This window comes from Eutrema salsugineum, unplaced genomic scaffold (assembly GCF_000478725.1).
Source record: "Eutrema salsugineum unplaced genomic scaffold, Eutsalg1_0 scaffold_2, whole genome shotgun sequence".
Taxonomy (NCBI): Eukaryota; Viridiplantae; Streptophyta; class Magnoliopsida; order Brassicales; family Brassicaceae; genus Eutrema; species Eutrema salsugineum.
This window is the reverse complement of record NW_006256829.1, coordinates 9,366,751-9,379,930: the sequence shown is the minus strand read 5'-3', so window position 1 is coordinate 9,379,930 and position 13,180 is coordinate 9,366,751. Positions and strand designations below refer to the sequence as shown.

At 35.5% G+C, this 13,180-nt stretch overlaps 2 protein-coding genes across 4 annotated transcripts; both read left to right on the top strand.

Annotated features, from left to right (window-relative positions):
* Window positions 1-5,934: 5,934 nt before the first annotated feature.
* Window positions 5,935-8,102, top strand: LOC18019379 (cytochrome P450 81F2). The gene is made up of 3 exons (XM_006401165.2): window positions 5,935-6,584; window positions 6,791-7,078; window positions 7,298-8,102. The coding sequence occupies exons 1-3, from the start codon at window positions 6,003-6,005 to the stop codon at window positions 7,907-7,909; spliced, it is 1,482 nt and encodes a 493-aa protein (XP_006401228.1). The 5' UTR covers window positions 5,935-6,002; the 3' UTR covers window positions 7,910-8,102.
* Window positions 8,103-10,497: 2,395 nt separating this feature from the next.
* Window positions 10,498-12,423, top strand: LOC18019378. Of its 3 annotated transcripts, XM_024156419.1 has the most exons (8): window positions 10,508-10,747; window positions 11,183-11,191; window positions 11,265-11,320; window positions 11,428-11,547; window positions 11,633-11,711; window positions 11,807-11,893; window positions 11,991-12,053; window positions 12,210-12,423. In XM_024156419.1, exons 3-8 carry the CDS (start codon window positions 11,265-11,267, stop codon window positions 12,285-12,287), a joined length of 483 nt encoding a protein of 160 aa, XP_024012187.1. In that variant the 5' UTR covers window positions 10,508-10,747; window positions 11,183-11,191; the 3' UTR covers window positions 12,288-12,423. The 3 variants fall into 3 exon arrangements, with proteins under 3 accessions (XP_006401226.1, XP_024012186.1, XP_024012187.1); XM_006401163.2 differs by lacking the exon at window positions 11,183-11,191 and having other exon boundaries at window positions 10,498-10,747; XM_024156418.1 differs by lacking the exon at window positions 11,183-11,191 and having other exon boundaries at window positions 10,498-10,747; window positions 11,192-11,320.
* Window positions 12,424-13,180: the final 757 nt, after the last annotated feature.

The window sequence follows — 13,180 nt, the reverse complement described above, 5'->3', positions numbered from 1 at the left end:
TTCATAAAGGTAACACTTCAATTACTCTTTTGAATTTCTGGTTGATATTTTGGGAGACTAGAGCCTTTATATATTTAACAACACCATGAAGTGAATGTACAATGATCCAAAAAAGGGTTAACAAAGAAAGGTGAGAGGTTTGAAAGCTATGAGGAAGGAGAGAGGTTGAGGAAAGCGAGAGCTGAGATTGAGAAGAAAGTTAGGGATTTAGAAAGAAAATGTGCGGTTTTGGAAGTGAGGGAAATGAGAGAGAAACTGGAATTGGAGGGTTATAAATCTGAGAAGAAATCTCTGAGTAAATCACAGAAAATGAAATGGAGAAAGAGTTAAAGAGAGCCGAGTTGTATAAGAAAGTTGAAGAAGCTATGAACACAGTATCTATGTGGAATGAGAGGATCATTGAGCCTACTAATGGAGTGCACGGTGACCAAAATAGTTCTTTGAAAGAACAATTATAGTGGCCAGTGGTTTAGTTCAAATAGAAGATCTAGATGAATTTTTAAGCGACTCTATACGAGCCAGCGGAGAAATAGAGATTGTTTAAAGATTACTACATGTCGACAACTACAATTGAAATTTTATCAACAATAATGAATTCATATAATTAGTTTCTCAATTTTAGAATTAGCATGTTAACTTTTTTATTCTGTAAAAATGTTATGCACATATCAAATAAAACACCAAACTTAGATAATCGCAACATAAATTTCCAAAATATTAAATTAAAAATTATTAATTGAAAGAAAACCCGTGTGTATACACGGATATTTATCTAGTTCTATTGTAAAAGTTAGGTTTTGCAAGGATGATTAGAATGCGAGTCATTTTAAAACAAAACTAAGAACCAACAAAAATTAGAAAGAATGTATCACTAAAGTATAGAACACAGAATAGAACTTTATGTAGAACAATAAGATGATTGGTATAAAATGTTACAATTCTGTATTCCTCATATAGCTCACCAGTCAATAGGTGTGATTGTTACTTGTTTGAGCTCGTGGAAACAGATGTATGGAGTTGATATTTGTGTGACTACTGACTAGTAAATAATGAGTATTGGTGTACTTACGTTATAATAATGAATTTACAAAGGAAAGATCGACAAAGTGATACCAATATATCTTAAACCTGTTGAAGAAAATGTGATTTGTATTTTTGTCTTTGTGTTCATTAATTTCAAATGCTGTAAATATAACTACAGAAGTTAAGTTAAATTTCTTTATAAATTTATGTTCATTGCATATTCGATGGGGTTGTTAAATCCTGGAATCGTTCTACCACCAGTGATATAAGAGCATCACCAATGCTGATATCCAGTTTGGGTCTCTTAGCATTTTTTAATTTCGTTTAACATTTTTTTTATTGGGAAGAGCTCCATGTTTTATACTCCTCCAACCCTGATCCCCAATTTAAGGGTTGGTTCATCTAGATTAATTTTTTGTAATTAAGAAAAAATTCAAACATACAATTTTTGAACATATGTTGAACATGAAATACCATAATATTGATAAAGTCAAACTATAAAATATGTTGAACATGAAATACCATAATTTAAACTACAATTTTTAACATAAAAGATAAAGATAGATGAACTAAACCCTAGCACTAGCGTGCTCCAACGTCCATTCCCGAGCTCTTCCATCAAATCCCGACCTGTCTTCCTTGTACATCTTTGCTATATTTTCATCGTAGTACTCTCCCTCACCCAATGTTGGGTTGTTCAGCATCTCATGAATTTTTGTGAGAACCTTATGGATGGTGCTACTGGGCGGTGACAGGAAAATACTCAGGGAAAACCACTCGATTTCTCTCTCGAAAACAAAATGAGACGGACAAAAAAAAACGAAAAACACACCACTTTCCTTTTCATTCCAGCCACTCACCTTGCGCCACATCATCAACGATACTGGCTTGAGACGGGCTCGTCGGTCTCATTTGAAAGAGACGGTACGTTCAAATAATTCGGCCCAAAGTTTTTTTTATTTGCATTCTACCCCTTCAAGCCCACTGACGTACCGTGGATAATACCGTGTTGGAGATGGCCTAACCTATAGTTGGACAAGTGAACTAAACGTGAGTATGATAGGCTTGTTAGGTACCTTGGGTATATTATATAAAGGAAACCAAAAAAGAAAGTCTTGTTATTGAATTAGTAAGAACTAGGAAAGAGAATTGTGGTTAAAACACGACGAAAACAAAAGAATACTTGACCACATATTGTCAATAAATTGGATATTCCCATAAAATACGGATAGATACAGATCACATTTTCCTAAACACCATACGTTTTCTTGTATTGTTTAGTCACTATCTCAAAATCCTTTACCAATTACGGTGGAAATATTTTTATTCATATTGAGAACTTTTTAGGTATTATAATCGTTAGGAAAGTGATAATATATGAGTAAAAATAAAAACGAACTTTATAACCTGGCTAAAGATTTTAAAATTCATATGCAACTTTTCATCGTGGGTTAGAAATATATATCTAATTTTTCATTTTAATCACATCCCATTTGTTCTACCTTTTGCATTTTATGTTTCAGAACTAATAAAATACTATAGGTGATTACCTGATTTGACCGCAACAACTGAATCAAGTAATACTTGGTAACAATGACCACCATGCTTATCCTCTTATATGTAATGTAATTCGTCTACTAGTGTCTACTAGATTTTTGTGGTCGAAATGTCTACTAGATTTTTTTTGGCTCTATATTTAGCTCTTATGTTAATTGTCATGATCTCGTCACTACAGGAAAACTCGCGAGGATATGTCTTAAATCAATTTCGTACTGGGAAAATGGAATCTAAGAGGTTCTTCCGAACCGAAATGATTTTGAAATCTCGAAATGGGATTTGCTCTGTTCAATCTAGGAGCTTTAGCTGACCTTTACTTAAAGGCCAGTTTCCCCACGTTGGGCTTGTATTATCCCTTTGGTGGGATTGTTATTAATTAACCTTTACAGGTTTGTATATTTCTCTCTGTGAAACTATCTAGTAAGTTTGTTTATCCAATTTAACACAATGAGTTTGACGATAAAATGAAATACTAATTAGGTTTGGACAATATAACGAGACCTTGAACTGTATAATGCAAAGGGCAAAAACTTAAATTTGGCCCACATAAGCCAACCTAGGATGGCGGGTCATTTTTACTACCTCCAAGTTGCATTATCATCACAACTGTGGACTTGAACAAAGAAGCAAATCAAACTATTGACAAAAACAAAAGTTGACAAAAAAGTAAGAAGAAAATCAACTGTTTTTATATCTGTGTTTTCTATATTAAAATTAGATATCAGTAACTACTCCCTCTTTTTTTACAAAAATGAAATTAGGATTTGTTGTTTAAAATTTGGCATTGAAAATACAAAATAACATTTTTTTATGAAACAAAAATAAAGTTTCAAAATAACATTTATATAAAACGAAGGATATTTTAATTTACAGCAGTTTGATAAATATAAATCCAAAGAAAAATTATAATCTCTCTTTTTTTCACATAGAAAGATTAAGGAAAATTACTAGGAAATATCTTTACAAAAAAAAGAAAAAATATACATGTCAGTCAACAATATATTCTTGACATATTAATGACCCATCTAACCCCATATATTATGGGCTAAACCTAAACCATATCACCATCGCTGAATTACTGTCGAACCAGAACTCGTTGTCGCCATACCTGATAGCCATAGATGACGCCATGACGCAGGAAAATAAAAATACAAGTTTTTCAATTCAATTAAATTGCTACGAAATTTGTAAATTTGTAGTAGCAAATACATCCAAAAAACTTCCCCAAAAAAATAATATACATCCAAAAAACTTCACAACAAAAAATAATAAACATCCACAAAAATGTGGTCCCAATTTGTCTGAAATTTCGTAGCTATTGCGAATTTATTTTGTTATTATTCACGGATGAATAAAAACGATAAATCAGTTTTTGGTAAAGTGGAGTCGATTTTCTCTCTTGTCAAAACCCACTTTTTCGACAATATTGAAACAAACTAGCATCTCCACGTAGTTTTCAAACTAGCATCTCCACGTAGTTTCTTTCGGTCATAGTAAAATTCTTAAGAAAAAAAGTAATTCACAAAATTATTTCTTATACACATTCATGATAATTATCATGTTACGATCCATCATTAAAACTTAAAAGTCAACTCTCTTTTTTTTTCATCTTTTCTGACGAAGTACAGTGGCGGCCTGGCGGGCGCGAGCCGGTTGCATTATACATACGTAAATTAATGGGACGTACAGCTTGAATTCTTGCAGACTTTACAGTTTATATATACTTTAATGAAGAACAATACTCTATTTTTTTTATTTTTTTTATTGTTTTTGTCAATTTTGTACATATATATAATAATTTGTTCTATGTTAAAGAATGAACATTCGTCATCACCTTCGACCCACCATTTATAATTATTGTATTTAAACCTTTAAGAGCAGCCATGTTTGAGAAAGTCGTAAAGGGGGGCTTGTAATTAATACCTTGTAATCTTATGCATGTGGATCAGTAATCACACCTATCTTTCTTATCCGATTTTATTATACGTTTTGTTGTATGAGTATTATTTATTTTCACGGCGGCAGTAATTATAAAATATGCTAAGAAGGTGGATAACACATATCGTATTTTCTTGTATCTCATCATTACCAGTGGCGGATGTAGAATATTTTTTTTATTGGAGGTATATTCAAAAAAATGCATTTTTTTTTAATAATTGGAGGCACTTTTCTATTAATTCGTTTAAATACCATACAAAATCAGTTTTCTTAAGATTTATTTTTATAAAAAAACAAAAAATGAGTAGGGGGCATGTGACCTCATACCCTTTAATCTGCCTCCGCCCCTAAATGTTACATCTGAAAATCTGCTAGATATATACATACCTAAAAGAAGTGTATATATGAGGTACTTTTTTTATCGATATGAGTTTAAAAAGAAAAAGAAGTGTTTCAAAATTCAAATTTCTCAATCGATACAATCATAATAATAAATTCTCTAGAAAATTTACAATCTGCAATATTTTTTATTCTAATATCAACTTCAAAATTTCATGTATTTAAAATCTCTTCAATATATTTAGATATTGTTGTAAGAATTTTTATTGATGAAATTCTATTATAATTCATTTAAAATGACTTAATAGGCAAAGATTTAAAAAGTCAATAAGTCATATTAGATTTTAATGAAGTTTTTGAAATCTTCTTGACTACCACCAAACTATAAATTATCTTAAACATAGTCTATAAATAAAAGATCCAATAACACTGATATTTAAATCATAATTTAAAATCATTAATTGAATAACACTAGATTATGAATATAAATTCTATTAAAATACTCCTATGATTGACTAGTTTCGCCTGAGTATACAAAAATTCTGAATGATCGAGTTTTGTTACAATATTTAGTAACTTCAGTTAAACTCTATTGTAGTATTTGTTAATTTCCGTTATTTTATTATTATTATTATAAATTCTATCATAATATTATTATTTTAATTTATCCAAGATCTTTCAAAATCATGTAAAATAAAATTTTCTAAAAACTCAATTCATTTCAAGTAGATTGAAGACTCACCCTATGATCTTTCGGACTAGTGTCAAACAATAAATCCACTGCATATTTGCATACGTTCTTATAAATCTTATGTCCACTTTTTTTCTGGTGGACCGCCATAGTAAACCACACATTACAATAACCAGTCAAAGTCAAAGAAAAGTCGTATGAAAGAATAATTATTTTTTTCCGTCCAAACAAGTTACTATCACTTGAGAAGTTTGATTCATTATGTACATACAAGAAATTGAAACTCAAGAGTCAACGTTCAAATCATGCACTCTTTATTTTATTTTGTTTTCATAAACCAATCCATATATATATATATATATAGACATATATACTAAACCACAAACCTTCATCACTTAAAACCTTTGTGAGCTCATACAGCAAAACCAAATCCAAAAAAAAAAACAAAAAAAAAATGGATTTCTTTTTGGTTTTATTCCCACTCGTTCTGTTTCTCTTAGCATACAAATTCATATTCTCATCCAAAACGAAGCGTTTTAATCTCCCGCCAGGACCAACTCCGTTTCCCATCGTCGGCAATCTCCACCTTGTGAAACCGCCGGTTCACCGTCTCTTCCGTCGCTTCGCAGCAAAATACGGCGATATCTTCTCCCTCCTCTACGGCTCTCGCCAAGTCGTCGTGATCTCTTCTTTACCCCTCGTCAGAGAATGCTTCACAGGTCAAAACGACGTCGTTTTAACAAACCGGCCGCATTTTCTAACCGCCAAATACGTAGCCTACGATTACACCACGATTGGAACCGCCGCTTACGGCGACCATTGGCGTAATCTCCGCCGTATTTGCTCTCTCGAGATCCTTTCCTCTCACCGTCTCACCGGCTTCCTCTCCGTCCGTAGAGACGAGATCCGACGGTTGCTCACAAAACTCTTACGTGACCATAATGGTCGTGTCGTTGAGCTTGAACCTCTTCTTGCCGATTTAACGTTCAATAATATTGTCCGTATGGTCACAGGGAGACGCTACTACGGAGACGAGGTTTGTTTAATTATAAATAAACATATAATTACGTTTCATACTAATCAATTTACTATTCTTTTCACACTTTTACTGTTCTTGGAGAAAATTATTAAATATTTACCTACCAAACATATGCGGCCTATATGTATTTTGTTTGTTCCCTACTTTTTTATGGTGGATTATTTAGACTAATTATTTTTTCTTAAATGATTATTTCTTTGAAGGTTCACAACAAGGAAGAAGCGAATCTGTTTAAGAAACTAGTGACACAGATCAACGACAATAGTGGTGCGAGCCATCCTGGAGATTATCTACCGATTCTGAAAGTGTTCGGACACGGCTACGAGAAGAAAGTGAAAGCACTCGGCGAAGCCATGGACACTTTCTTGCAGCGACTGCTCGACGATTGCCGAAGAGATGGAGAGAGCAACACAATGCTTAGTCATTTGTTGTCTTTACAACAAGACCAACCCAAGTATTACAGTGACGTCATCATCAAAGGCCTTATGCTCGTAAGTATATTCACACATACCATCAACCTAAAAAATCACATACATACTACAACATAATGTCTTTTTTCTCTCTTCCAATTAAACATCAATATTTTGAGTTTTAGTTAACTTTTGAGAGAAGAGAGATGGTTTGTGTATATTACTTATTATATTTACAAAAATATGTGTATATATAGATGGACTAACAAATTGTGGATGATTTGAATGTATGTATTATAGAGTATGATGCTTGCGGGGACGGATACAGCAGCCGTGACGCTAGAATGGGCCATGGCGAATTTGTTGAAAAACCCTGAAGTGATGAAAAAGGCCAAAGCTGAGATAGACGAGAAGATTGGACAAGAACGTTTGATCAACGAACCGGACATTGTGAATCTCCCTTACCTCCAAAACATAGTTTACGAGACCTTTCGGTTGTGTCCGGCCGCACCGCTCCTTGTCCCGCGTACACCTTCTGAAGACCTCAAGGTTGGTGGATACGACATACCACGTGGCACGATTGTACTAGTGAATTCTTGGGCCATCCAGAGAGACCCGAAGCTTTGGGATGAGCCCGAGAGGTTCATGCCAGAGCGGTTCGAAGACCAAGCAGCTGCGAACACTAATAAGCTTATGATGTTCGGGAATGGACGGAGGACGTGTCCCGGTGCGGCTTTGGGACAGAGGATGGTGTCATTGGCTTTAGGATCGTTGATTCAATGCTTTGACTGGGAAAAAGTCAACGGTGAGGAAATTGATATGACAGAGAATCCTGGGATGGCTATGCGTAAGCTCGTGCCGTTACGAGCCGTTTGCCATCACCGTCCCATCATGACTGATCTATTGGCTTGAGATCAAACACTATATATACCCTTTTGAAGATTGCCTGTTCAAGAGTCTTTTCTGATTTCTTTTATAAACTTTTATTCATTTTAAAAGCTTTATATTATTGTTTTAAAAGATTAAGTGATACTAAGAATGTGTAAGATTCGATGAAGAATGTTGTAATGTTGTAGATTCAAATCACCAAAGGAATACTTTTTTTTTTTAATTGTACTGAATACAAATCAGTTTGTGTAATTTAAAAAAAAAAAAGTATATTTGTTAAAGACCGTCTGTTATTGGAAAACCTGTTACTTGCATCGGAACTTGTTGCCGGATATCACAAAAAATCTGTTTCCTCACGCTGTGCCTTGAAAATTGATATCTCAAAGGCGTTCGATTCGGTTGAGTGGAGCTTTCTTCTAACAGTTCTTGAAGCAATGAATCTTCCGCAAGGATTTATTCACTGGATTCGATTGTGCGTCTCGTCAGCTTCTTTTTCTGTTCAGGTGAATGGGGAACTAGCTGGATATTTCAATAGCTCGAGGGGTCTGCGACAAGGCTGTTCCTTACCGCCATATCTGTATGTGATTTGCATGAATGTTCTTTCTCATATGTTGGATAAGGCTGCTGTGGAAAGAAAGTTTGGTTTTCACCCAAAGTGTTCTATTTTCAAGCTTACTCATCTATGTTTTGCGGATGATATAATGATTTTTTCGGATGGGAAGTTGTCCTCAATGGAAGGAATCGTAGGGGTTTTCGAGGACTTTGCAAAGATGTTAGGACTGCAAATAAGTATGGAGAAATCTACAGCTTTTCTTGCTGGTGTTTCTGAAGCTGATCGTCAAACTCTCGGTCAAAGATACAGATTTGAGCAAGGTGAGCTTCCAGTTAGATACTTGGGGTTGCCTCTGCTTACAAAAAAGATGAGATCTCTTGATTACGCTCCTCTAATAGATATGATCAGGACTCATTTTAATTCATGGACAGCAAGACAGCTTTCATTCGCCGGTCGCCTTCAACTGGTTTCGTCAGTCATCGCCAGTCTTGTGAACTTTTGGATGCAAGCTTTCCGATTACCAAAAGGATGTTTGGATAAAATCGATAGTTTGAGCTCTGCTTTCCTGTGGTCAGGACCGGACTTAAAACCAAGGAAAGCCAAGATAGCTTGGTCGGAAGTGTGCAAATCGAAGCAGGATGGAGGGCTGGGCCTGAAGAATCTAGCTGTTGCAAATGATGTTTGTATTCTGAAATTGTTTTGGAGGATAGTCACTACAAAGCAATCATTATGGGTTCGATGGACAGAAGTAAATCTAATGAGAGATGGTTCGGTGTGGCTTACTCCACCTCCTACTACCCAATCTACGGGATCATGGATGTGGAAGCAAATACTGCACATTAGGCACCTCGCAGAGGCATTTCTAAGAGTGCGAGTTGGTAATGGTAGATCGGCCTTGTTCTGGTACGACAATTGGTCGTCGCTTGGGAATCTATTAAATTTGTTTGGAGTCCGAGGCTGTGTCGACTTGGGAATTCCCCACACGGCAACAGTTGAGGACGCAATACTATCGCATCGAAGACGAAGGCATCGAGTTCAGAAATTGAATGAAGTTGAGGATGAATTAGAGGCATTACGGAGGAGATATCAACAGACACAGGATGACACATTCCTATGGAAATCGAAGGCGGATTCGTTTAAAACGATTTTCAGTGCAAAAGCAACTCGGGACCAGCTTATAAGTTCATCGAAAGTCCCTTGGGCTGAAGGGATCTGGTTCAAGCATCATTCTCCGAAGTTCGGGTTCATGGCTTGGCTGGCTCTGCACAATAGACTTTCAACAGGTGATCGAATGCAGCAATGGAACCCAAATATTTCAGTGTCGTGCGCTCTTTGTCAAGCTACATTGGAGTCGCGAGACCATTTATTCTTCTCCTGTCCTTTTTCGATGCGGATATGGACAACTGTAGCTAAAGGAATTATGCAACAAGAGTTCACCACAGATTGGACGACTCTAGTCACTCTAATCTCTCGGCGTCAGCAGCATCTGGTTAAGGGGTTTATCACTCGTTACCTGTTCCAGCAGACAATTCATGCAATATAGAGGGAGAGAAACTGTTGCAGGCATGGTTCGCCTTCTTCAGATTGGACCAGAATAGTGAAGGATATTGATAAGGGGATCAGAAATAGTCTAAGCTCCATTCGCTCCCAGGGAGACACCAAATACGCGGATGGCATTCAGCTGTGGTTCGCCTCAAACTCACGACACTGAGTAGTTTCAAATACTCTAATCGAGATCACAAAATTTTGTTTTTTTTAACTCTGTAGCTTTCTTTTGATTAAAACGCTCGCATCATCGATGTAGAAAACGTTTTTTTTTCGAATAAAATTTAACATTCATCCGAAAAAAAAAAGTATTCCTTTCGTGATTCGAATCTGATTTACAATATTTCAACATTCTTCATCGAATCTTACATATTGTTAGTATCATTTAGTAGCTGTTTGTGTAATTTAATTCAGAATCTAAAGGTTAAAACATAAACAGAATTTAAGCCTATAAGAAAACAAAGAGCTAAAGATTAAAATCTTTATTTAAAAAAACAAAACACAAAAAAGAAATAACAACTGAAACCCAAAAGGAAACCCAAAACAACCCGGAGGAGAAGGATTTAAGACTCTGAAGCGAAACAGAGTTTCCAAAAACTCTGACTTTGCAGATTTTGCCACTTCCTTCCCACGGTTAACGTCAAGCTAGAGGAACCCAGAATACATACTTGGCTTCATCTGCAGTTTCGATTTGTAACCAACGATTCTAGTTCGAAGCTTCCAGCAGTGAAAGCAAATCGGGAGAAGCGGCGAACAGCCTTCAGGTTTTATTTCTCGTCTAGATCTTTTGCATCAAAGTCTCTGCGTGTTAATTGGAATTTTCGTTCGCTCAGATAGATAGAAGAAAGCGACCATCAATTTCTCTTCTTTCATAAGATCAGCCACTCGTGATTAGGATGCGAGATACATATCATACATTCCTTTTACTATATTCTGGGTTCTTATTTTAATGGGCGAAATTTATATTCTTTATGCGTTTTAACTGAAAGTTTGACTACGATTTTGGATAGCACCTGAGTGATTTCCATAGATTTCCACATGATGTTGAATGTCCCAATGTTGTTCGATGAAATGCCTGAAAGAAATAAAAAATGTATTTTACAAAAATCCAGGAGAGCTATTTGCGGCACATAATTAACTGGATTAGCTAAATTATACTGATGGATCTTTGATCTTTGCATTGGCTTTGGTAATTGGAGGATTGACAGGTTATCTTCTTGAGTATTGGTCTGTTTTCACCTGATTAGCAAAGTTGAGTCTGATACATTGTGCTGTGTTCAGATGGGAGATACATCATTTCTCGATAGAATGCTTCTCCAGCTGCGCTCGACTTGCAAGTAATGAGTTTTGAATTTGTTTAATCTAATTCTATAACTTGTGATACCATAGACACAGCCAATTATGAAGATGAGTTTCTTTTTTGTTTTCCCCTGCTGAAATGAAGGTATTACAGTGGTTACCCTAAGGATCTCGGGCCATCGCGTGTTATCCATTTTACATCAGAAAGAGAGTTTGTCCAACTCCTTCACCAGGGCTATCCTGTGGTTGTCGCATTCACCATAAGGTAACTTCAACTATCCTCAAAAAACCCTCAAAATACGCTCCTTTGCTATTATTCCAACTCACATGCGTCTCATTCTTTAAAACAGAAGTAACTACACACAACATCTTGATCGGATGCTTGAGGAAGCTGCTGCTGAGTTCTATCCCAACATAAAATTCATGCGTGTGAGTTTCCTATACAATAATATAGAAGAATGTAAAAGATAGATGGAAACTTCCTAAAAAACGTTAAGTGACTGTTGTGTTTGGATTGTTTTCAGGTTGAGTGCCCCAAGTATCCTGGGTTCTGCATTACCCGCCAGAAAAGCGAATATCCTTTCATTGAAATATTCCATAGCCCACAACAAGTATGGTTCTTTTTCTTGTGTCTCCAATATCTAACCCTGTTTAACCCATTCATGGTCATTTGGTTTATCTTGTAAAACGAAAATCTTTCTTATGCAGGCGGGTAATGAAGGGAAGGTACAAGATCCAAATATCACCCGGTATTCTGTGAAAGTTGTACCTGTAAGTTGGTTGAGGCATCACACATTGTCTTTTCCTGTTACATTTTTGTTAACAAAAGTCTGTCTTCTTGTTGAAACAATGCGAAAATACACACGTTTTCATCTATTGCAGTCTCTAAAGATCGGTTTCTTCTTCTTGTTTGTTTTCTTTTGGCAGTACAATTATGATATGAGCCCCTATGGATTCAGAGAGTTCTTCAAGCGCCAGGGGGTTCGTACTTCTGATCCGAAATGAAGTAACTTGAAGGTCGGTGCGTATTTGAAGGTTTTGAGTGTATCAATGGCTTCTTTGAGCTACCATTGACTGTTTTAAGAACTCTTGTGATACTAAATTTATCTTTTTCTTCAAAAGAAAGAAAGAAACTCTTTCTGACGTCTGAGAATGTTCCTAAGTTCTGCGATTTGCATGAATCGATAAGTAAAATTAGAATGGTAATGGAAGAAGGGCATCTCTGTGACTTCATACTTCATATGCACATTAGTAACATAAAAGTTGTATGTACATAAAATAACCAACAAGAAGCAAACCATCTGGCTTCTTCGCAAGGTTTTCTAATCGTTTACAGATAAGTAAACGCTTGGATCGTTGACCCCAGGTCGAGGACATAAGATAGGAAAATATTTGCTCAACAAGGTTTCCTATCTTATGTCAATCTTTTCTTACCAGATTGAGGACATAAGATAGGACTTTGTATTTACATATAATATAGCAATAGATATATTAATGTATTACTCCATAATAATATTTGCTCAACAGAAAAATAAAATAAAAATTGCATGCATGGTGAAAGAAAGGAAAAAAAAAAAATGCATGAATCCTTTGCGCGCGGGCCATTCCCTAACAGTCTTAAAAATTATGTTACCCGTGATCAGTTCGATGGATCATACTAATGAGTAATGATACAATCATACAGAGAAAATGCCAACACATGCATGGATCTGCCTATTAATGACTGATAGCTTTGGTCAAACAACTACTGCATCTTCCCAATAACAGTATTCAGTGCTCGAATTATTGAATGTTCCCTTGACATATACGTATATGGGTTTTTCTTTCTCTGTCTATGGATTTGGGAATGAAAATTTTGGAATGATATTTTTAATTTGGAACATTCATATATATATATA

Bases quoted from the DNA above. Each gene is read 5' to 3' on its own strand.
- LOC18019379 (XM_006401165.2), top strand. From the start codon at position 6,003: ATGGATTTCTTTTTGGTTTTATTCCCACTCGTTCTGTTTCTCTTAGCA. The intron at 6,585-6,790 runs GTTTGTTTAATT...ATTTCTTTGAAG, and splicing joins GACGCTACTACGGAGACGAG to GTTCACAACAAGGAAGAAGC. The intron at 7,079-7,297 runs GTAAGTATATTC...TATGTATTATAG, and splicing joins TCATCAAAGGCCTTATGCTC to AGTATGATGCTTGCGGGGAC.
- LOC18019378 (XM_006401163.2), top strand. From the start codon at position 11,265: ATGGGAGATACATCATTTCTCGATAGAATGCTTCTCCAGCTGCGCTCG. The intron at 11,548-11,632 runs GTAACTTCAACT...TCTTTAAAACAG, and splicing joins GTTGTCGCATTCACCATAAG to AAGTAACTACACACAACATC. The intron at 12,054-12,209 runs GTAAGTTGGTTG...TTCTTTTGGCAG, and splicing joins ATTCTGTGAAAGTTGTACCT to TACAATTATGATATGAGCCC.